A 25,493-nucleotide genomic window follows, 5' to 3' on the forward strand; every position below is an offset into this window, starting at 1 on the left:
ATGCTTATGCATGCTAGTAAAATTTATAAAGAAAAGAGAAACTCTTGGAAACAAATAACTTATAATCTGTGTGATTTTAAAGACTGTGGTTTTGTACTTTGCATTTTTCCAAAAAAAAAAAAAAAAAAATTGGAGTTTTCATTTCTTTGGATAAACAAATCATTGTTTAAGCCTAAACATTTTTTTTCTTTTAAATTAATTACTAGGATCAAATTTTATTGTTGAGAACATGACCCCTGTTTTTAACATTACATCTGTGGGAAATAAATTCCTGCTTTACAAGTATGTGCTAGGAATAAATTAACTTGTAAAGTCAGGAACTATCTGTACTAGATTTTATTAAAATCCATCTGATCAGAGTAGAGTTGTTATTTTCATATAGATAGATGGATGGACATTCAAAATGAATCTATTTGGGTGGTTATAAAATTTTTTGGAATGCACCTAAAATAAGGATCATAGGAATAAAAATTTTTGTACTGGTAAAAAATTTCAATGCAGTGCATATTGCTCTTCTCTATACATATATAAAAAATTTCAATGCAGTGCATATTGCTCTTCTCTATACATATATATTTATTTATTATTACTGCTATAGAAACTTTTGCAAGAGGTTTTGCAGCTTGTGGCAGCAGTTTACTCTGTGCAGGTAAGTACGCTGCATTTCTTTTGAAAATTTAGAGAATGTTATTTAAAGATTTAAACATGTATATATGTGTGGGTGTAACTTTTTTTTATATTGATGCCATATATATATAGAAAACTTTTTTTTTTTATATTGATCTCATACATGAGAGGTCAGGAGACCTATAAGCACATCAGTACCATGTGTGAGATGCAGGTGAGGACTGAGACAGAAGTTTACTATTGATATTTTTATTTTTTTGAAGAACTGCGAGTTGTAATTGTTTGGGAGTACTTTTATGAGGAAGGCTGTTCCAGAGGAAGAGGAGAAGCAGGTTTGGTGTGTTTACAGTTGCATAGTTAAAGGGATACTGGGAAGCAGCTACTTTTGTATTAATAGGTGCAGCTGAAAGTGAAAGAATGATAGTTTCCAGAGGGATCATAATTGAACCTAATTGCTCACCTCTGGATAGCATCAAGGATTTTAAGGGAAGTTTTAGGTGCACCATCCCAAACATGTGAGCAGTATTCTAACCAAAGGTGGATTTAGGATTTGTATATAGTTAGGAGTTGGTTGGGTGTAAAATAGCCTTTTGAACAAAAGAGGATGCCTAGTTTCTTGGATGCTGAGGAAACTATTGTTGTGATGTGTTTATGCCAGGAGAGACTGGAGGTAAATGTTAGTCCAAACAGAGAGATCTAATCTTGTCTGATGATTTGTGTGTTACTGAAGGTAGGGGATGAGCTGAGATCTCTTTTGCAAGAGAAAAGACACGACTGTGTTTTGGTGGCATTGAACATGACAAGGTTGTCCTCTCCCCATTGAAGGATAGTATGAAGATCAATGTTTAAGGTGCTGGTTGTAGATGATCTTAAAATCCTTTGACATCTCAGGATACCCTTAAAATCCTGGGATGTCAGAGTATTGCATGGTTTTTTGAATGACTAGGATGAGTGGAGAGTATTATCATCAGCAAAGCTGTGGATAGGATTAATGGTGATTGCAAGTTGGTAATTTCTGAACAAGAGATAGGGAATAGGACAGAGCCTACAAGCACACCATCAATGGTGAAACTCAAAGAGAGGAAGCCATCTATCATGACTCACAGAGAATGACCAGAGAGAAAGCTGGCTACCCAAATTACAGAGGGTGACAGGGAGATCAAAGGATGGCAATTTGTTAAGCAGGTGACGAAGCCACACATGGTCAAAGGCCTTGGAAATGTCAAGGGTGACAGCACAAGTTTCTTCCAACCTTTCCATGGCACATTTCAAAGTTACAAAGTCAGCTGCAGATCTTGAATGGCAGAATTCATGATGGTCTTCTAAGTAGTGGAGGAGTTGACTGTTGATGACTTTCTCCATTATTTTGGAAAGGACTGAGGTGATGGCAATTTGTCAGTAGTTTGATGGTTGACTTCTATCATCCTTTTTAAGAATAGGATGGATACGAAATTGCTTCCATGCATTGGAATAAATACAGATATGTTTAATAGATTATATAGAGATGATGTGGATGACAGGTGTTAATTCTGGAGCCCAAGGATGGAGAACAATTAGAGAGATGATATCAGGTTTCATGATTTTGTTTTGTTGAAAAACTAAAAGATGCATAAATTGCTTGGATTCCGATATGGTAGGAGGTGATTTCTTTCCCTTGGTTGGTCATCAGGGAAAGAAATGCAGGGTTTGAGGAAAAGAGTGATGCCAGGAAGTCAGCTTTATTTTTGGGTGAAGTAACAGTGATGCCATCAGGATGAGAGAGGGGTGCAGGAGAGCAGAAATTGCATTCAGCGGTCTTAGCGAGGGACACCAGAAGACACAGCTTTCATTTGGACAGTAGGTAAGTTTTTGCTGTTGGTCTTTATGAAATCAGATTTGGATCTGTTGATGACTGATTTGCATGTATTGCATGCTTTGGCGTAGGTGTGTATGAATCTGGAGTTCTTGAAGTGAGCCACTTGCAGTAAACTAAATTTTTTTTCTTCAACAGCTTTGGTACACTTTCGGTTGAACCAGGGCTTGGAAAGCAGATGACGATTATGCCTTGAACTGGGGATGAAGGTTTTCATGCCAGTGAGAATAATTTCTAACTCGTTGACTGTTCGTGTTAGTACCAGATGAGTGGAAACAATAGTCAGGAAAAGAGGATTAGAAATTCTGGAGGTCATCCCAGTTGTCTCCTTTGTAGTGCCAAAGGAAAGTTATGAGGTTGGGAGTGGAGACCTGTACAAGATTGTGGTCACTGTTGCCAAGAAGACCGGTGCCTCTACAGGTTTTTTTTTTTTTTTTTAAATACTTTGGAGAGTGAAGCAGGTTATCAGGAATTTGAGTAGGTAGATGTACGATTTGTTTTAGGTTGTTACTTATGGCAAAGACTTCTGCTTCTTGTTGTTGAGCTTGGCCAGTGAACTAAAATTTTGGAGTCTTTGAATTGGCATTAGATCCTAATCATTTCAATATTAACCCAAGTATCAACTTGTCTGAATACATCCTAGCCTTCATTAGCCAGGCAAATACATGTACAATGTACTGAACAATGCAACATACGATTAGAAATGTTTTAAAATGACATCAGTCCCTTCTATAACTACATAATGGTTGTCACCTTTGTTAGTCTTTACCGTCTTGTCTACTAATTTATATGTTTACACTTGAAGAAATTCTGTGCAATGATGATGAAATATTGTGTTGTTAATTAAAATAAATGTCAATCTTATTCCGGTGTTGTGCCTTATAAACTCTTAGTAACATAGTCCAAACCAGCAATGTCTACATGTTTATATATACAGTGGGAGGGGAGCTGGATAGTTCTGATAAACAACAAGAACAAAAATGATATTAAAGCAACTGATATAACCACAAGAAAGAACATACAAGGATATAACAATATAAGAGCATAAGTTACCTTCATAAAACTGCTACGTTTTCTTGTTTTTATATGAGTTGCTTGAATATCATTTTTCTTCTAGGTGTATATCAGAACTTTCTAGCCCCTCCCTCCCCCCACATATATACAGGACTCAACAGATTATGCAAAAAAATTTACTTGCCCCATTATCCAATTTTTAATGTCCTAATAAGTCAGTAGGAGTTGTATAAAGTGATTGGTGATGTTGCATCTGTGTTTTTCTTAAAAATATTTTGTTTAGAAAGTTATTTTTTATTAAATAAAAATATTCTGTGTTGTCACCCTGTCTGCAGCTACTCACCACAGGCAAGTGGATAAGCATATTTGTTGAGTACTGTGTATGTGTGTATTCATAATCATGTATGTAATAACATCTTAGATCTTTATTTTAGCTTTTATCCTACTTTGACTTATAGCATGTTTTTTAATGAATTTGTATCAGTGTTTTTTAGATGCATACATACATACATACACATGGGCAGTCTACAGAGATGTTGAGATGTCAATAAAATTATATTATAAGTGATGTAGTTTTTCACAGACATAGTCAATGTATAACATTGACAAAACTTTATTCATCTCCCAGAAAAATAAAGATATCCTTATAATCATATTATAATTCTGTTTACTGAACCTCTTAACTTTATTAACTCTAGTTAACCTCATCATCCATGTCTTTATGAACAGGGAAACAGTCATGCAAATATAGTGCAATATACTTTGTATATTATTCTATCTTGTATGTTATGTTTTTTGTTTAGAATATTAGCTAAATCATAGCCTCTAGCAGTACTGCACTTAAACAAAATGTACCTGTAATCAGTTTCTGTTGGTAATTTTGAATTGTAAATAATATATATGATCCAGAATATGAGAACATAATTGCTACCCTGATTGTTATTTTTTGCATGGACTCATTTTAAGAAAGGACCAGTATGATATTTTGATTAACATAATTGTGAAAATATAGTGTACAGTGCTTGGTTAGAAAGACCTGGGCTTGCAAATTTGTACAATGGAGAGCAGGGAAATAAAATTAAACCATTATAAGAGAATTTCATCTAAATGAATTAGTCATATATAGAAGTGGCAGAATTCCTCTGCTCTCTGCAAAACAGACATAGCAGACTATGTAGATTGGATTAATTATTATATATCATTCATTTGATTTATGTGGAGCAGAGTTATTTCACTTTGTGCCTTTCAAGCTTGTTTTTTCATTGATATTAATGACTCACATCGAGGAACTATATACATATAACCCCTCAATTATCCAACCACAGTGAGAGAGCAATTTTCTGGTCAGATAATTGAAAAGTTGTATAACTGAAAGCACAAATACATGGCCTGTATCAGAAGTCATTTGACACACAAACTCATTCAACAGTGAGTTGAATAATAACCTACCATTCAACAGTTAGTTGAATGGTGGGTTATTCATTTTGAAGGTCAGATAATTGAGAGATTGCTATCTCTCAAAAAATTATATTCTTGTTTTCATCCATGTTTTACCTGTGCATAATCAAAGAGTTTGCATGTATAGTAACTTCGCATTGAGTTGACCTATATATCACATAATGCACAGTATATTCCTTTTTACAGGGCATGAATTATGGTGAAGGCTATTTCTCAGACCAGTTTTTTACATTTACTGAAGTCTCATCATTGAGAGTTAGATCTTTAAGTGATATTGAGAGCCATTTCAGTGGCATCATATTTCTCATATACACTGGTTTCCAAACACTAAGGACGAACTGCATTTTTAAAATGTATATTTTAAAAATGCAGTTCATATATAAAAAAATTTTCATTTTCATGACTACAGCCAAATGTGGACATAAATTTATTGCCAGCATACTACTAAATTATATTATGCAAAAAATGTGTTATAATTTTCATACAAATTAAATTGCAATACATTTTTGGGCAAAAGTTACAAATTTCCTAAGGAGGGAGTTAAGGAATTAATGTACAGTGCTTACAGAAAACTATGCAGAGACACATTTCAGTATGGAATATGTCCATCCTGAATTGTAATGCAGCTCTCACAACGTCGTACCAGGCTTAGCAGCAAGTGATTCAGGAGTTTTTGAGGCAAACTAGCCCACTCCTCCTTCAGAGTAAGGCCTTGTTTGTTTTATAGAGGGCAATTTCAAGCAGTAGTGCATCTCCCTATTGCATTCCAAACATGTTCTATGTGGAGCTGAGATCTGGGGAATGTGCTGGATACTTAATTCGATTGATATCCTAGGTCTCCAGAAGTATCTCCACTGCTCAAGTATGACGTGGTATGGCATTGTCATCCATAAAAATAAATTCTTGGCCTAAAGCACCATGCAACAATTGAACATGACATTGAAGAACTTTGTTGCAATATCGTTCACCAGTAGTACCTTTTTCCAGCATGTTCGGTGCATCCATTAAGTATAATGCCTACCCACACCATGACCATGGCACTGCTGTATCTATCCCTTTCAATAACATTTTTGCAATGGTAAGCATTACCAGTTTTATCTGTAAAGGGTACCTTAGTCATTGCTGTCTTGTCCAATTTTTATGGATACATCACTGAAAACACTGCTCTATAGTGAGTGTGGATAAAAGTATGCAGACTACAGGCACATAGGCCTACTAGTTTCAGATGTCTTGCCACAGTTTGTCGTGATATCTGTACTTGAAGGAGCCATAGTGGATCAATTACAATTTTGCTTTTATAACCAAAAATCTGTCTTCATGCTCCATGATGAAGTGAGGGCGATCTCTTAGCAAACATCTGGAACACATTCCATTGGTTTGAAATTCTGCCTAGAGTCAGGATACAGTGCTATGTGAGATTCCAAATTCTCTGGCAATATCAGTAATTCTACAGCCTTCAAGCTTTCTAATAATTCCTCCCCACAGAAATCATCTAGACGATGGCTTTTAGATGTTACAAGACATCCAAGCTTGCAACTTTTATTCCTTCACAAAAAGAGCTTCCTTCAAACACAATTCACTTAGCACAGCCTTTTGTCTTTTATACTGTTAATTGCTACCACGTGACCTCCACTTACAATTCAAACATTTGAATTTGTACCTGCTTTCTACTTGAAATCGTCAGTTATACAAATTGCCACAAGCTGATTCATCTGAATTTGAGGTTGAACCAAAATGGTGTTCAGCCTTAATTTTGGACACCAGTATAGAAGTAGCCAAATAGTATGCAATTGTATATTATTACTGTACTCTGGATCTGAGATAGATGTAGAAAGGCTGCTACATTGGAAAGTATGCTACAGATCAAGAAATAGTAATGTTCTATTATCTTTCATTTCCAAAATAAACTGGATTGTTGGCTGAGATGATTGATATATTCTAGACAAGTCTGTAGTTTTCTTCTTCCAAATCACAATTATATCATGATAGTATTTTAAAGCTTTCTCTTTAAAATTTTCCATAAAGAGATTATCAACCTGTGACCTGTGCCACCATAGTATAGCTCTTCTTTTTAAGTATTTCCAGTAGCTTTAATGTTTGTTTTCGGTAGACTTTTAAGCTTGCTAACTGATCATTAAAGTATAATCAATGAAGTTCCTGATTTTCTATACAAAATCCACTGAATATTTTATATGATTTTGCATCTTACTCTAATCACATTATAGTGTTAACAGCTATGACGAATATTTGGAAAAGCTGTGAGTCAGATATTCTTTACTATCCACAGTTAACCAGAAGGAAGGCATATAACTGTGCTCCTGCATGTTCTAGATATCACAGGATATTTAGAGTATACCTTATTTTCAAGTAGCCAGAAGGAAGTTTAATAAATTTTTGATTAGTTTACTAATCTTCTGTGTAATTTTCATATACCTTATTTTCAAGTAGCCAGAAGGAAGTTTAATAAATTTTTGATTAGTTTACTAATCTTCTGTGTAATTTTCATATACCTTATTTTCAAGTAGCCAGAAGGAAGTTTAATAAATTTTTGATTAGTTTACTAATCTTCTGTGTAATTTTTATACAGTATTTCATATGTGATCTCCATGTGCATGGCATCATTCTCCTGATTCCATCTTTAAAATAATAATGTTTTAATTTTCCTTGGATACTGTAGTGTTTTTACTTCTTGTTCTACATTGGCCATGATGATATTTGTTTTAGGAATATGAGGCCACTTTACTGAAGTTACTGAGCAGCTTTTGTTGAAAGAAATGTTTCTTGATCTCTTGATCATTAATTATAGAATGCCAAGCATATTTTAGCAGTGCAGTATGCAAGTTTCTTATTATAAAACTTTACAATGTAGTCAAATGTATTTTGTTGTTATAAAACAGCTTAATATGAGTGTCTTAAGTCATTTGTGCAGTTTGACTCAGATTTATTTTCTCTACTTTTAATCTTCATGTCTTCATTTTTCTTCTCTTTGTAACTAGGTGCACATGATGGAAGTATCCTTATATTTCATGTTCCATTAGGTGGACATGATATCACCCTCTTGGAAACTTTAAGGGAGCACAAAGTTGCAATTTCTGATCTCAGTAGTCAAGAGGATTTGTTGGTTAGTGCTGATGACAGTGGAACCATCAATGTTTGGAAAGGAGAAAAATCCCTAAAAAGAACTAGCTCATTCAGTGGATATGGGTAATTTACTTTTGGTCATCCATAATCAAAGCTTTCAGTTTAACAAATTTGAAAATATAATAATAATCTAGAATTGAAAAATGGAAAACATGGTAGATCTATGTAATGATCTATAATATAAAATAAAATAAAAACATAGCATTAACTGGAATTTAGGCTGACCAATGATCATAACAAACCTAATAAACTAATGTTAATAATTGCATCAACTTTTATTTTTGCTGTTTTCCATAAGCAAAGTTGAATCTAAAAACTTTGATAACTATATGGTGTGGAGAAATGTTTTCTTGGGTTGGAAAAGACATTCTCTTGTATACTGGAACTTGTTTATGAACAAAATCCAGCTGATGATAAAAGACCTACTCAAAGTGCTTAAGTGGGTAGCAATTTTGGATGTATCAAGTGTTATATGTTTGCCAGCCGCCCACTTGGCTGAGAGGATAGCTTTTCTGCTCTCCAATTAAAAGGTTGTGTTCAAATCCCCCTGATTGTTTGGATGCCCTAAGTGCCCATTTGGTATCTAGAGCAAGGTTTCCAATATCTGACTCTTAGCCTACCCACAACACTAATATATGACAGGATTAACATTTTGTGAGTGGGATACTACTCTGCTATCACAGCTACTCCTGGATAAGGCAACTGCATGCTTTCTACAAATCCCAAGTTCAGTGAGAAATATATGACAGGATTAACATTTTGTGAGTGGGATACTACTCTGCTATCACAGCTACTCCTGGATAAGGCAACTGCATGCTTTCTACAAATCCCAAGTTCAGTGAGATATAGAATAATACTCCCATGCCTGAGTCTGTGTTCCCAAATATCCTTAAAAATCCTAGATTCCATTCCACAGAGATTGATCAGTTTCTGTGATTTCAGAAGCATTATGCATCAGAGCTACACTCTTATTTTCCTCAAAAAGCCATTGATATACTGACAGAAATCAATCAACGTGTACTGTCTAGATGGTATAGTAATACCTTGCATTACACAGTTTGGAACAGGTTTTGCTATAGCACAGTTTATAATTTAACAGTAGTACAATACCGTATTACATTACTCGACATTCCAGCCCTACTAAAAACTGTGGTAATTTAGCATACCACAGTAATGATACACATAGCTGTATCATTGCATACTTGAGTATTATTTCAGTTCTGGTGCAGAATAGTTGTGGTCACTTGACAATGTTAAGTTTTATTACATATGAGTAAATATTTTATTACATATTAGCATACCACAGTAATGATACACATAGCTGTATCATTGCATGCTTCAGTTCTGGTGCAGAATAGTTGTGGTCACTTGACAAATTTTTATTACAGATGAATATAGTGGGAATAGGAACTTCACTGAAGCTTATAAATATAACAAATGTAAATGGTTAACACGAGAACAAAAACTTGAAATTATAAAGCATCATGTGCTCAAATAATACATGACAAAGGAATGAACGGGTCATCAGTATGAATGCTAATTAAGAAGAAAGATCTAATCAAACACATGGAACCACAGAGTCTTATATAACTTATATTTCTGATCTCTGGAATGTCGAATATGAGGAAAGGTTGAGCTGATGCAATTTACTGAGTTAGTGGATAGGGGGAAGAGGGAGGATATGATGGAGACCTAAAGTTAGTAAGGGGCTGTTATAGGATCAATGTTGAAGAGGTTTTACAGATAGAAGATCAGGGGAGAACAAGAGGTTATATCTGTTAGTGACATGGACACTTTTTTCATTGTCACTTTTCTGATATGTATCCTCAAGGGATGTACAACATACTATGATATTATTGCATAATTAAGTCTATTATTACTAGTTTCTTTTGTTTGTTATAATTCCAATGCAACATTTTGATCTTCAAAAGCACTACTAATACCTTCAATCCACTTATAAGTCATCCTCTGGATCTCTTTCCTGCCATCGAACACTTGCTTGGCTAATCTGTTTTCTCCTATTCTATTTAAGTGACCATACCAGCTTAGATTAGCTTGGCTCAGAATTCCTCCTTACTTACAATGTCAAGTCCCTTTCCAATTTTCCTTTCTAAATGTTATTTTTAATGTCATTCTGCCATTTATGCCACCTGTTTGCTCTCCCTAATTTTTCTGAGAACCCTCATATCCATGGACTTAGTTTGAATACTGTCATGTAAACTAGTTTAGTGGTTTGGTTAATTTCTCTTTTATTATCATCATCAATTGCCATATATGTACCCTCAAGGGGTGCACAGGCTGCTATGAGAGTACTACATGATTAAGTTTACATTATTCCTAATCTCCTGTTAATTTTCCTCCAAATTAGTCTATTACTTGTCAGTACTCTAATATTGATGTATCTAACATTTTGGTCTGCTAAGGCACTTCTGATTGAATCAACCCACCTGGACCTTGGTCTTCCTCTGGATCTTTTTTCCTACCATCTTGGTATCAAACAATTTGCTAATGTTCCCTCCCATTCTGTTTAAGTGACCATACCACCCTACGTTAGCATTGCTCACACGTTCTTGAATTCTAACAGTGTCAAGTTCCTTCCTGATATCTTTATTTTTAATGTGATTTTGCCATTATTGGCACCTATCCCAGACCTTAATTTTCTCAGAAATGTTAAATCTGTTGTCTCTAATCTATGCTCAATCGCTTTATTTCTAACCAACTCTCAGATCCATAATAATATAAAATTGGTTTGAATACTGACTTATATACTGCTAGTTTAGAGTTTTGGCAAATTTCTCTTATTCCATATAAATTTATTCAACTAGCTCCTCACCATACCAGATTTACTTACTCTGTTGTCTAGTCCAAATTTTAATTTGCCACCTTCACTAAAAATTGTGTAAAATATTTTACTTGTTCTATACATTTTCCATTGTGGGTGCAGCCAAAGATTCTATGTACCTGCCTGTTTTCATAGCATTAGTCTGTATAATATAAGCACGTATTCACAAGAAAGATATTTAATTAACCAAATTTTCGGTCTGGAAATTGCAGACCATCTTCAGTGGCATTACTAGATCAGTTTTAAAAAATACAAGGTGGAATACTAACAATAGATCATTTATAAACAGAACAAGCCGCATGATGTTATAACACTAAGTATTAAAGGGAAATATTTTTAAGCAGAGACATGATTGAATTAAAAATATTAATAATTTCAATCAACATCGTCGTATAAAGTTTACTATGGAAATAGAAAAAAAACAACCAGTTATCATTTTTAGACGTTCTCCTCATCCGATCACCTTCAAATACTCTTACAACTACAGTTTATAGGAAACCAACTTTCACAGGTTGTTATATTCTTAAAGAATCTGCCCATCATCCTTGTCAAAAAACAGGAATCAGAAGAGCCAAAATTAATTGTTCTACTTCTAATTTTCTACAGAAAGAACTTTCTACTATCCAACAGCACATGAAATTCAATGGCTTTCCCAAAAAGAGTACACAACATCTTCTCAATTCTTATGATCCTCTTCGAAACAACAAAGATTCAGTACGTTGAGTTCCAATTCCATCATCATCAGTTGCATCAGCCTTGGGACTGGTAGCTCAGCAGCAATTTCCTCCATTCCGCTCTGTCCAATTCCATACATCTCTGGTATTTCAGAACCTATTTCAAGAATTCTGAAGAAATATGAGTTAACAGCTACTTATTCACCTATTAATAAATTATCTTCCCATTTTCCTTCTTCTAAAGACAAATGCTCAACTGTCTCTTCCTGGAGTTTATCAAATTCCTTGCAACTGTGATCTCTTCTATTTCGGACAAACTGGACGCTCTCTTGAAAAAGGAATCCAAGAACATCAATCTTCCATTCATCACAACAAACCCGAAAAATCTGGATTGGCTCAGCACAGGATAGAAACTAACCACAACATTCTTTGGTCAAAAACTCTCCTCTTACATAGATCCCACTATAAATTTGAACGTTTGTTCAAAGAAAGTGTAGAGGCCTTACTCTCTCGTAATGACTGTATATCTGTATCAAAAATCTGGGAAAGTCTAATCAGGATGACTCATTAATTCATATTAATTTTGTTATTTAAAATTATTAATATTTTTAATTCAATCATGTCTCTGCTTAAAAATATTTCCCTTTAATACTTAGTGATATAACATCACACGGCTTGTTCTGTTTATAAATGATCTATTGTTAGTATTCCATCTTGTATTTTTTAAAACTGTTCTTGTAATGCCACTGAAGATGGTCTGCAATTTCCAGACCAAAATATTTGGTTAATTAAATATCTTTCTTGTGAATACGTGCTTATGTTATACAATCTTTATGTCACAAGTGTTTCCTTAAAACATCAAAAAGTGTTAGTCTGTTTATTACAGATTTTTGTGCCAAATTTGTTACTGCTGTTATTCTGAGAACCCTGAAAACTTGCACTTGATGTGACTAGAAATACATCATCTGCAAAGAGCTAAGTTTGATTCTAACATCAGGTTTAATGCCACTTTCTTTCATAATGTGATCCATATACACTGAGTTAGCTTTGCATTAAGAATCCCCCTCCCTCAGATTTACATATTCAATGAACCATATGATATCAACATCACATGCAGCCACTATAAATGGACATACCTATCCTGTGTACATAATTAGTAAACGTTTGCCAGTAATGGGAAAACGTAGTTACGCAATCTTATTTGACTGCAGGCAGATAGTTGGAGCCCAGAGGGCAGATGCCAGTATTTCAGAAACAGCTGCACTTGTTGGTTGCTCCTTTATTACTGTACCAAAACTGGATTAACCATGAACAGACATCAAGCAGGAGGGCTCACATTGGTCAGCCATGAGTGGTTGATTCTAGTGTTGAGTGTCATGGCTGGCATCTCAGCAACACCATGTAACAGTCACAGCTCACCCACCAGTACAACAGTGGGGTAGATCGACCCATTTCCACAGTCAGAGACCAACAAAAGGTACCCATGATGATGATGGCTAAGCATCACAAGGAATGTTGGCAATGGACCTTCAACAGATGGAAGAAGGTCATTTGGAGTGATGAGTCCTGTTTCCTGCTGCACCATGCTGATGGCCAAATTTGCATTTGGTATAAACAGCATGAGGCCCTATCTCCTGGTTGCACAGTTGGGGTTCAACAGGCCAGTGGAGGCGCTGTTATGATCTTGGGAGCTTCTTCTTGGCATGCCCTAGGTCATCATCACACAAAATGGTGAATGCTACAGGGACCTGTTAGCCGGCTATCTTCATCCATATCTGCAGGAGGTCTACCCCGACCACAGTGGCATCTTTCAACAGGACAACGCACCTTGTTCATCAGGCTTGTACAACCACTGAGTATTTGAAGAGGAAAACAACAATGAATTTGCCACATTGCCTTGGTCCCCAAACTCCCCTAACTCAACTGAACATGTGTGGGATGTGCTAGAGCATGGTGTGAGAACTGCTGATCCTCCTCCACAGAATGAGTGTGAACTGATGGAGTTGCTGCAGAGGACATGGGTCGAATTATGCATGGAGAATGTTCAACACCTTGTGGAATCTGTTTCTAGGCATCTGCAAGCCATGATTGCACAGAAAAATACTAAGGTGTTATTAGGTAGGTGTTCCTAATGCAGAGCTAACTCATTGTAGATGATGAATGAGAGTGGGATAGTGTGAGCCCTTGTCTTATACCAGATTTTATATCAAACCATCTTCCTGTATTTCTGTCAATTCTTACAACTTAAATATATATAGGCAATGTACTGTTCTGTATAATGTTCTATTTACGATCTGCATTAATAGATATCTCAAAATAATTACAATAAAATATTTTTAAATATAAATAATTAATGAATTACAATTTATGGAATACATGAATATTAGTATAATTCCCCAAAATTGAGAAAATTTAAGGCAATTGTTTTTATTAAGGTTTGAATTGTGAATGTGTGCTTCACAGCTTTCTTTGTACAGTCTTTTCAGAATATGTAACACTTTGGTTTTGTTCCACTGAATCCTGTGTTTTATAGAAAATGTGGTTGCTAAACTAGATTTATTGAATTCTTTAGGTGAAATAGATTCTCGATGCTCTTTAAGACGAATTTGTGCAAAATGACCAGTCTGTCTGTAATAACATATGCTGCAAGAGCAGGAGATTTTGTAATCTCCAGGATAAGAGAGAGGAGGATATTTGTCTTTAGGAGAGATAGGGACGATATTAAATTTATGAACTGGACAGAAAGAGCTTGTAAATCAATCTGTCAAAGTAGTCTTGCTATTTTTTCTGGAAGTCTAACATATGGAATACAAATTCTGCTAATTTCTTCTTGAGGCAGTTAAGACAATGACCATAGTTATTATTTTATCGGTAATTTTTGTATTATAACCACTAGAGATAATAGATAGTTTTTTTGTTTAGAAAGAGACTCTTTCTAAATTTGTAAAACATATTTTATGAACTCTGCCTACTAGAAATTTGACTACACCATCTTCCTGACCTGAGGGTCATGAAGATGATGCGAGTCAGAATCAATGTATTTATCAGTCCGAGTTGGTTTTCTGTATACTGAGAACTGTAGACCACCATTTGGTTGACATAGAATGAGAACATCCATTCTTGGGTTTATTGAATCAATTTATTCATGAAGATCAGACAAGGAGAAATTCCATTACAGCAAAAACATATCTGTAGCAAATTAATGCCCCAAGTGAAAAAAAATTTCCAGAATATGTTGGAATTAGCTAGAGTTGGGAAAAGAGAGAGACCCCCATAGCTGTTCCTTTTATGTATTTGTTTAATTTGTTTTGGCAGCTGAAATTTTGTTCAATTCAGCACTATAAAAACAATGACACACCTCTTATTAACTAATTCTAAAAATATTTTGATATTTTTATAAATGGTCATGTATCCTTGTACAAGTCTGAAGATCTGCCAGAAGCAAAGTTTAATATTTGCAGGATATGGATCTGGTTATCTAAGAATTTTTAGCATTAAATTAAGCTATTTAGTAGCTGCCCATGCTAGGGATATCACTGCTGTGGATGTTGCAGAAGACTCTGGCATTGTAAGTGTTATTATTTATTATACATGTATATGTTGTGAACAAACCATCCATTTTATTTTGTGTTTCTTTCCATTGGAGAATCATGATTTGCCATCAAAAATAGTTGATGGCATTGATGGAGATGATTCGTAGTAGAGGTTGAGACAGTTGTAAGTGTCCTCCCGCGATGAGTCTTCGGACTCCTTGGAGGAATCAGGAATAATAATAATAATATCCTGAGTTGATGAAACAGTCAAATAATTTTACAGTATCTGGAGGAAAGTCATTAAGTCTAGTAAGTTTTGATGTAGTCTCACTCTTGACAAATATCCTGCTGACAGATATGAATTACTTCATAACCGTATATGTGCAAGTTGGCACATACCTCAGTATAGTATGTTACATGGGTGCATGCCTGACAACTGCATGTGTCTATATTATACTGATTCCTCATAACCTCAGTTATCTCTGTACTCATTCTAAATAATTTCCAAACTACAACACAGATTATTGAATAGAATTATTTTGTTCAATTCAGTGCTATAAAAACAATGACACACCTCTTATTAACTAATTCTAAAAATATTTTGATATTTTTATAAATGGTCAGGTATCCTTGTACAAGTCTGAAGATCTGCCAGAAGCAAAGTTTAATATTTGCAGGATATGGATCTGGTCATCTAAGAATTTTTAACATTAAATTAAACTATTTAGTAGCTGAAGTAGCTGCCCATGCTAGGTGGATCACTGCTGTGGATGTTGCAGAAGACTCTGGCATTGTAAGTGTTATTATTTATTATACATGTATATGTTGTGGACAAACCATCCATTTTATTTTGTGTTTCTTTCCATTGGAGCATCATGATTTATGTAGTTAGTTATTCTTTTATCAAATCAAAAATAGTGTTCACAGTATTTTCTGGAAAGAAACATCATTTCTGATATGGTTGGATTGCTAATGATTAATAAAAGTTTTATTTGAATTTTTTAAATTATTATTACTAGAGAGAGGGAGAATAAGTGTGTGTGTGTGTGTGTGTATATATATATATATATATATATAAGGTAATATTTAATATTAATTCATTTCATATGAAAAGTATGAGTTTCTAGGGAGGCCACATACTACACACACCAGCTATCGTACTTGTTCTTGAATTCATTCACACTGCTTGCGCACACAACATCCAATGATAATCCATTCCAATCATGCACTACTCTATGAGAGAAAAAATCTAGCCCTCACCCACTTTTTAGTGGCATTCATTTTCAGTTCCAAGGATGTCCTCCAACTGAAATCCTGTATGACCCTTTCAGAAGTTTGCGAGTCTCAGTGATATCACCCCTCTTTCTTCTGTTTCCTAGTGTTTGCAGTCCTCAAATTCTTAATCTGTTCTTCATAATAAGTATTCCACAATCCTCATATCATTTTTAACACTCTGCACTCTCTCTCTCCACTGTATCAAAATCACAACAGAAACTAGAAGACCAGACCCGTGCACAATAGTCCAAGTGAGGTCTTATCAAGGCCTTGTAAAGAGGCAAAATGACATCCTTATCTTTACATGTCAAAGTTTGTTTCAGAATTGCAGTTATCTTTTGAGTTGTATTTCCAATCTTTGCTAAATGGCCCCTGAACTTCAACTTCGTATATACTAACATTCCAAGAGCCCTGGCCTGATCAATTTCTTCTAGCATAATCCCACCAATATACAATTTGACATTGGATATCTAATCACGACAAAGTGAATGACTTTACATTTACTGACATCCATTTTCCCATTCCCACCATTCCAGCCTATCAAATCATTCTGCAAGTACTGCATATCAGCAGTCCTGATTACTCTATCTTTGCATCATCATCAGCAAATAGCTGTATCACCTGTCAAATCCTTCCCAATGCATTAGTGTACAAATTGAATAACAGTGGATCAAGGATTGATCCTTGTAACACACCACTGGTTACCTTAAATCTTGCAGACTCACATCCCCCATATATCACTTTTTGATATCTGTCAGTCAGTCTTCTTATCCACGCTAATATTTTATAATCCAAACCCATATTCTCCAATTTATGCAACAGTCGTCCATGTTGTATTCTGTCCAAAGGTATCATAATGTATCCATTCCCCCTCTCTAGTTCAATGGTAACATTACTATAAAATGTGAGTAAATTGCTAAAACATGACTTTCCTTTCATAAATCCATGCTGTTCGTTGCATAGTAAAGATTCTCTGTCAACCCATTTCTGAATGAAAGCCCTAACCAACTTTTCCAAAATCTTCACCACCACGCCTCATATACTGATTGTTTGATACATCAGTCTTTGCAAAGAAAAATTTGCACCCTTATGCAATGGGATTAACATACATTCTTTCTTCCTGCAGAATCTTCCCTGTTCTGAGAATCAAATTATATAGCCTGGTCAAAGGAATAACCAGTTCAGCTGAACACTCTTTTAGCACCTGTGTTGATATCTCATCAGTCCCCATTGCTGAATTCTCATTTAGTTTGTACAACAGCTTTATTTAGGTATGCCTACTGAAGGTATTTCCTTATTGAAAAAAATATATTTTACTTCGGTGCAACACCTTTTGAATTTATATTCACACGTGCTCTGTTTCATAAATATTTAGAGACAAATATGTGACGCTTCTGGCTTGCTGTTTATAATTTTCATAATGGACACTTGGATTCAAGTCATCGAACTCTAGGGACACATTCTGATATTGCATCATTTAAGTATTTTTAAAATGCTTCCCATCCAACATCCAATACCATTGCGCTGAATTCAGGTGGTCATAATTTCCTGCTTTGTAGTTCAGCGTGTAACCTTTTCTGAATGAAACATTTATAAACTTAGCCACTTCCCAAGGAGTACCACATATCACTGTCACCAACTGGAGGTAGAATAGTTATGTCTTTAACTGAAACATATCATACACTATAGTCAGATCTAACACCTTTGATCTCAAGTTCCTTCTGTCACATGCTGCTTGAGGAAGTTGTAACAATTCAGTTTCATTCTTCTCATGAGATTTTACTGGTACCCAATCAAAGTTTGGATAATTAAAGTCCCCCATTATGATTGCTCTTTTCGCACCCATCTTACGTGAGATGCATTTCTTCATCACTAGCAACTGATTCACCAAGTCTGTAACATCCCACTGTGTATTTGATCTTTTTAGATTTCCACCTCACACTAGATGGCTTCAAACTCACTGCCTGATGAACAACTGTTATTGGTATTACAGTCATAGGTCTGAACACTACCTGGATTCAAGTCATCCAATATCATTAGTAGCATGCCCCTCCCTCCTCTCCTGTCTGTCCTTCCTAAGAGTACTGTACCCTTTAGTGTCTGATTCTGGTAGCCAGGTCTCACTAATGCCTACAATCTGAGGTCCCAACACATTGACAAAGGCAACAAACTATACCTTTGTTTCTGATACTCCTAGCATTCATGTAAAGACATAATAAGCTAACTGCATGTTTTTTGTATACTCTTATCCGTAGTCTGTGTGACATGTTTGGACAACTTGCAGATCTCTGTTCTTCTCTCTTTATACATGTAACGTCTGATGAGTCTGAACCAGACAAACAAAGTCAAAATTGTTCTCTCCTCATAACCATTTCCATGATAATGCCCATTAACAGTTACATAACATTGTTGCTTTTACACTCATATTCTCACCATTCCTCCTATTATAGTGATAAGTAAAATGATCATATCTTCAGTTTAGTCAATTAAATTAATCAAAAATCAAACTAAGTGCAAGCATGTACTTATTCTCTAATTTTACTTTGCTGTTGCTCCGATTGCGTTTTTTTTTTTTTTCCCACACATTTTTATATATGTAAATTTTTGTTTAGGAATACAAGCATTTAAATCATTTCAATCTGTTGTGTATTTGATCACAAATCAGACATGCAATACTGTTTCAGACAATACATATACAAGAAGGAGATCAAAGTTTCCTCAGTTTGGAAGAAATCTAATTAACAAGCTTAGGTGTTGAACATTATTCTTAACTTATTTTAATGATATTAACAACACCAATGAACCAATTTATAAAAAATTTGTTTATTAACTGGCTTATATCTAGTCTGGCCATAAATACTTTTACAACTTGAACAATGCATAAACCTTTAAGGACATACAAACCACATGTAACTGTCTGCACGGTTAGCCTAGTGGCTTTGCGCTTCGCAACCATATGCCTGGGGAAGGAGTGTCCTAAGTTCGATTCCCGTCGGTGACGTGAGGAGCTGAAGGATCTTCCTCAGCCATAGCCAAGTTAGCCAGTCTTGGGCGTGGACAGCAGGGTTTTTTCCTCGGTTTATTCTGAGGTTTTTCATCCCGCAACGCAGGCAAACTGACCTTGAGAACTTAACACTACAGGCCATGGGATATACTGGGGCATAGGGCTGACCACCTTATCCTGTAAACGGATTGAGGTCCGATGATCAATGGACCCTCAACACCGCAAGGTAAAAGAGGGTATAAAGAAGATGAGAAACCACATGTATGATGTCCATATAGCACCACTCAAAGTTTGAAATGTCCCCTTTTGCCTTTACACACACCCAAAGTCTGAGACTACATACCAATGGTGGCACATACAAGATCCAACAGAAATGCTACCACTGCTCACTCAAACTCTGATCACAATTTGAAATTCAGCAGATTCAGATCAGGACTTCCAGATGGCCAATCAGATTGTGGTAGGGCACAATCGCCTCAACCACTGTTGTGTGGGCCTCGCCTTGTGTGTACCACAGGCTCCCACAGTGTCTTGATACATTTTGACAGAGGTTTTGACTCCTTTCTTGCAGAAATGCAATGGGTGCCTCCCTGATACATTCTCCCCTACAATCATCATGTGGGTGATGACCTCTCTGAATCCTGGCTGCAGGGCATGTTTAACTGCCAATCATTTTGGTGATTAAACAACTCTTCACAGGTGAAAATCTTCTCATCTGTGAAGAGGATATCTCTGTCTGTTGTTCACATACTGCCAGAGAAGTGCCTTTCATTTTATCACCCCTCTGCTGCATAATTTGTGATATTCGGAAGTGCCCTGTAGAACAACGATGGCCTCTCACTTCCAGGTCATCATTTAGTATATGTGACATCATTCTCTGCGAAAAGTTCATGTCTCTCGTGATTTAATTTTCTGTGTTCTCACAGGGTTACGGCAGAGGCATGCCTTCATAGCCCTCATAAACTGTTACATCCTAATGCAGTGCAATCGACCTGTTCTTTAGCAGTCAGATACATCTTCTGTATTGTTATAATGGTTAATAGTCTGATAATACACAAACATCTTACTGATCCTGAGTGTTTTTAGCATGTTGAAAATAACAGTTGGCTGCATGCCAACCTTGTGAATTGCTAATACAGCTACAAGGTTCTCATATTCTCACCACTGCATGTTAACCCATACAGCTAGACAACTGTCTCTCTACTGATAAACATGAATGCTGGCTGTGCACAGTGCTACTAATGGAACCAGACTTGCACAATTCTGTGGGCAGTGCATGGGTGTGTGTAAGTTGTAACAGTATTTATGGCAAGAAACTTCCATAGCTCAGCTGATATAAACAAAGCCCTTTGGTCAGAAAGACCTGGGTTCGGTTCCTGTCCAACTGCATTCTTATTTGGGAATCTATAGAAAAAATAAAATATTTTAGCTACTTCACCATCTTTACTACCAATTTTAGTAAAGATGGTGAAGTAAATATGGAAACAAATGATAAATTTAGCAAAACTAGTATGATGGGTAGGCAGTTGAATTCCTATGGAATAAGAGAGAAATTAGCAAAAACACTAAAGTTTCGGCTAATTTCTCACTTATTCCATTATAAACTAGTAGAATACAAGATTTAAACTGCTTTCTTATGGATCTGAGGATTAAGGATAAAACAGTAGATCAAAAACTAGAGACTGCAGAATTAATGCAGAATCGTTAAAACTTAAGCTATTTGGGAGGAATTGACATAATTAGCAATCTAAGATGATATGAACACCTGAACACTTAAACAGAATGGGAGAATTTCTATTCCAAATATGTTTTATGGTAGGAGAAAGTCCATGAACTAGGTAGATAGTCTTCTAAGGCACTGTTAACTGCATCAAATATTTTAAAATTGTCAAAAGTTTTGACAATATTGGAGACCTGAAAAATAACAGAATATTATGGAAAATAATTATTATTAGCTTACTGACAATAGTTAAGTACTATCATAGAATAAAGGCTGGTGTGTAGGATACTCCCACTAGCTGACAAAAAAAATATGCAAAAATATTTACTTAAACATTAAAGTTATATTTTATAGAGAAGTAGATAAACAAGAATATGTAATTACAATAAAATTAACATTTTCTTATTTTTGTTGTAGGTTCATCATTATTTCGCTCTTTCCTATCATCTTCTTTGAAAATTTCTTTGTACTATGTTTTGCACATACAACTACTTCATGTTGAAACTTGTGTTTATAGAGTGCACTAATTCACCTAGTACTAACAGAAAGTTCCAAGTTAATTTATTTTGGAAACTTGTGCATGGGGGGGGGGGACAGTTAACTTAGTCTGGTATACCCCTTAAGGATACATACACCAAGAATGATGATGGTGACAGGTGACCTTCCTACAAAAGTAGCTTTATTAAAATTATTTGATATATTAAGAACATTGTTCAGCAAATCTCAGTCGACTGATTTTAGTTCAATACAAAATTAATAACGAAAAAAACTCACATACAAAGATTATAGTATAATTTTCGCCTGTGTGTCACAGGCATCTTCAGTACATATTAAGCTCAAATTAAACAATAACTGACAATTCCAAAAAGTGCCACCTAAGTAGCTGGTGTAAAATAACCAAAAAGGTCAATAAATTTCCTAAAAAAAAAAAATAAATAAAAAAATCAATACAATAGAAAGTTAGGAAAGATTAGCTGATTTGTAAAGTACTATCTCCCATAAAGGAGACAGACGTAAGCCGTCGGATCTGTTTAAGTTAGGAGAATGAAGCAGAGCTTCATGTTTCTTAATAAAGGCGTTCCATGAGGAACAGACTTTTGTGAAGAACTCTTGTCTTTCTCCAATGAACTCTATGTCTAGTGAAGATGGCATGTTCTGCAAGTCCAGACTTTTCAGGTTTAAAATATTCAATATAAGATTGGTGTTCTAGCTGAATAGAGGCAGATCTTCCTGTTTGCCTGAAATAAGATAATCCACAAGAGCACGGAATCTGGTAGACACCTGGATGATTAAGATGTGGAAGCTTGTCCTTAGGAGAAGTGAGAAAGGTGGAGATTTTTCTAAACGGTCGAAAGGCAACAAAAATATTCAGTGGTTTTAAAACTTTTGCTATATGTTCACTGATGCCTTGTACATAAGGGATAGGGATGCGCGTTATTTCTTCTATGTTTGAAGAGGAAGCCCTATTAAAACTACTCAGAGTTCTTTTAATGAAGCAATTCTTATAACCATTAGATAGAAAGGAAGAAATTTTATTATTTTTTTTTGTTTTTGTTTTGTTTTTTTTTTAGGAAATTTATTGACATTTTTGGTTATCTTACACCAGCTACTTAGGTGGCGCTTTTTGGAATTGTCAGTTATTGTTTAATTTGAGCTTAATATGTACTGAAGATGCCTGTGACACACAGGCGAAAATTATACTATATTAAATAATCTTTATACGTGAGTTTTTTCCATTATTAATTTTGTATCGATATGTCTACTCACGGTATACCTCTTTTAAAACTTACTGCTAGACTTCACGGAGAGTCTATTTCCAAACAGTCTGCTAGATATGGTAAAGTATTGGTAAAGAAGACCAATGCATTAACAGATTAATATTCCTTAAACGATGTAAGATGGCCCAGGTTATTCCGACCTGTTGTAAAATAAAAGAAGTTTTTAGGTCCCCAAAAGCTCATCGGATCTACTTAAAAGCTAGTAAGTCTCTTTTAAATAATCAGCTACACGAAGCTAAAAAATCTGTTGCCCTCTTAAATAGAATTGGTTGAAACTTTTAATACTATAATGCGCATATCTTCAAGTTCTTACCTAAAGGTCTTTAATGATTCTCGTGACAAGCTAAAACACAAATTTGAATCACTGGTCAGCCTACCTAGATCCAGTATTAATACTATTGATATAGATAAAGTAGTTATAAATGTTTCCGGACATCCACTAACAGACTGCGAACGTTTTGTTTTATCAAAAGGACATGATTTTGCCATTATGTCGAATAAGGTGCCACCTATGGATTTTTTTTTCATAACAGACAGGGGTATTCGATCCTTATCCCAAAAAACTGCCAACAGATTACGTTTTGAATGTACAAAAATTATTTTTAATGCCAAGCCTCCTCGTCCTAATCTTTCTTACTCTGAGTTTTAAAGCATTGAAATCACTGAAGAATAACAATAATTTAATTATTATGAAAGCTGATAAGGAGAAGGCTGTAGTGATTCAAGATAGGAAGGAATACAAGAGAAAAATGTCTCTTTTACTTCGCAACTGTTCAACTTATAGGCCTCTTACATCAGATCCTACCCTGAGTCAATTGAAGAGACTTAATTCTCTTATAGATAATGTATCTACATGGAATGCAGATCAAAAGAAAAAAACTTAAAACCTTCTTCGGTCGTCCACCTAGATTGTATGGTCTTCCAAAAGTTCATAAACCAGGCATTCCGTTAAGACCAGTCGTAGATTGTATAGGTTGCCCCACTTACAAAATCTCAAAATTTTTATCAAATTTACTCTCCTCTTCAACTAGAGGAACTGATACTTATATAAACAATACTTTGGATTTAAAAAAATAAAATTTCAGATCTTCATTTGGACGTTTCTGATATCATGATCAGTTTAGATGTTGTTTCTTTATTTACAAATGTGCCTCTTTCTGAAAGCATTGAATTACTACAACAGGAATTTCCTTCAGACATTGTAAACATATTTGATTTTGTAATACATTCTGGTTATTTTTCTTTTAAAAATAAGTTGTATCAATAAATTGAAGGAACAGCAATGGGCAATCCTCTTTTTCCTACTATCTCCAATTTCTTTATGGAACATTTTGAACAACGTATCTTTGACAACATTTCTCCCAGACCTACGCATTGGTTCAGATACGTCGATGACATTTTTGCTGTATGGAATGACTCTTCAGATAAACTTCAACAATTTCTCACTAAGTTAAACGCACTTCATCCTAGGATCAAGTTTACCCTAGAAGTAGAATCAAATAAGCAGTTAGCCTTTTTAGATCTTCTAATTCTTTGCCAATGAGATGGTAACCTACATTTCTCAGTTTATAGAAAGAAGACTCGTATAGGCCATTATATCCATGCGGAATCTCATCACCATCCCAGTCAAAAGGCAGGAACTATTAAAACACTGGTTAATCGGGCCCACTCCTTTTGTTCTTCAGACGATCTTTTACAGAAAGAACTGCATATTATTTCTTCCTTTCTATCTAATGGTTATAAGAATTGCTTCATTAAAAGAACTTTGAGTAGTTTTAATATGTCTTCCTCTTCAAACACAGAAGAAATAACGTGCATTCCTCTCCCTTATGTACAAGGCATCAGTGAACGTATATAACGCGCATTCCTCTCCCTTATGTACAAGGCATCAGTGAACGTATAACAAAAGTTTTAAAACCACTGAATATTTTTGTTGCCTTTTGACCGTTTAGAAAAATCTCCACCTTTCTCACTTCTCCTAAGGACAAGCTTCCACATCTTAATCATCCAGGTGTCTACCAGATTCTGTGCTCTTGTGGATTATCTTATTTCAGGCAAACAGGAAGATCTGCCTCTATTCAGCTAGAACACCAATCTTATATTGAATATTTTAAACCTGAAAAGTCTGGACTTGCAGAACATGCCATCTTCACTAGACATAGAGTTCATTGGAGAAAGACAAGAGTTCTTCACAAAAGTCTGTTCCTCATGGAACGCCTTTATTAAGAAACATGAAGCTCTGCTTCATTCTCCTAACTTAAACAGATCCGACGGCTTACGTCTGTCTCCTTTATGGGAGATAGTACTTGACAAATCAGCTAATCTTTCCTAACTTTTTATTGTATTGATTTTTTTATTTATTTATTTATTTTTTTTTTTTTTAGGAAATTTATTGACCTTTTTGGTTATCTTACATCAGCTACTTAGGTGGCGCTTTTTGGAATCGTCAGTTATTGTTTAATTTGAGCTTAATATGTACTGAAGATGCCTATGATACACAGGCGAAAATTATACTATTAAATAATCTTTGTACGCGAGTTTTTTCCGTTATTAATTTTTTATGTCTACTCATGGT

The 25,493-nt window shown here is 35.1% G+C and overlaps 1 protein-coding gene across 2 annotated transcripts in view; it reads left to right on the top strand.

The window, feature by feature from the left end:
* The window catches only part of LOC150106289 (WD repeat-containing protein 54-like), an 89,628-nt gene that overhangs the window by 40,766 nt on the left and 23,369 nt on the right, over positions 1–25,493 (top strand). For both annotated transcript variants that reach the window (XM_090392307.1, XM_090392308.1), the window contains 3 exons: positions 599–649; positions 7,948–8,155; positions 15,766–15,934. In XM_090392307.1, the coding sequence (XP_090248433.1) occupies positions 599–649; positions 7,948–8,155; positions 15,766–15,934 (428 nt within the window). The remainder of the gene's footprint in view (positions 1–598; positions 650–7,947; positions 8,156–15,765; positions 15,935–25,493) is intronic.

Source organism: Typopeltis vanoorti, chromosome 5 (genome assembly GCF_054136105.1).
Source record: "Typopeltis vanoorti isolate ZY-2024b chromosome 5, IOZ_Tvanoo_1.0, whole genome shotgun sequence".
NCBI classification, from domain to species: Eukaryota; Metazoa; Arthropoda; class Arachnida; order Uropygi; family Thelyphonidae; genus Typopeltis; species Typopeltis vanoorti.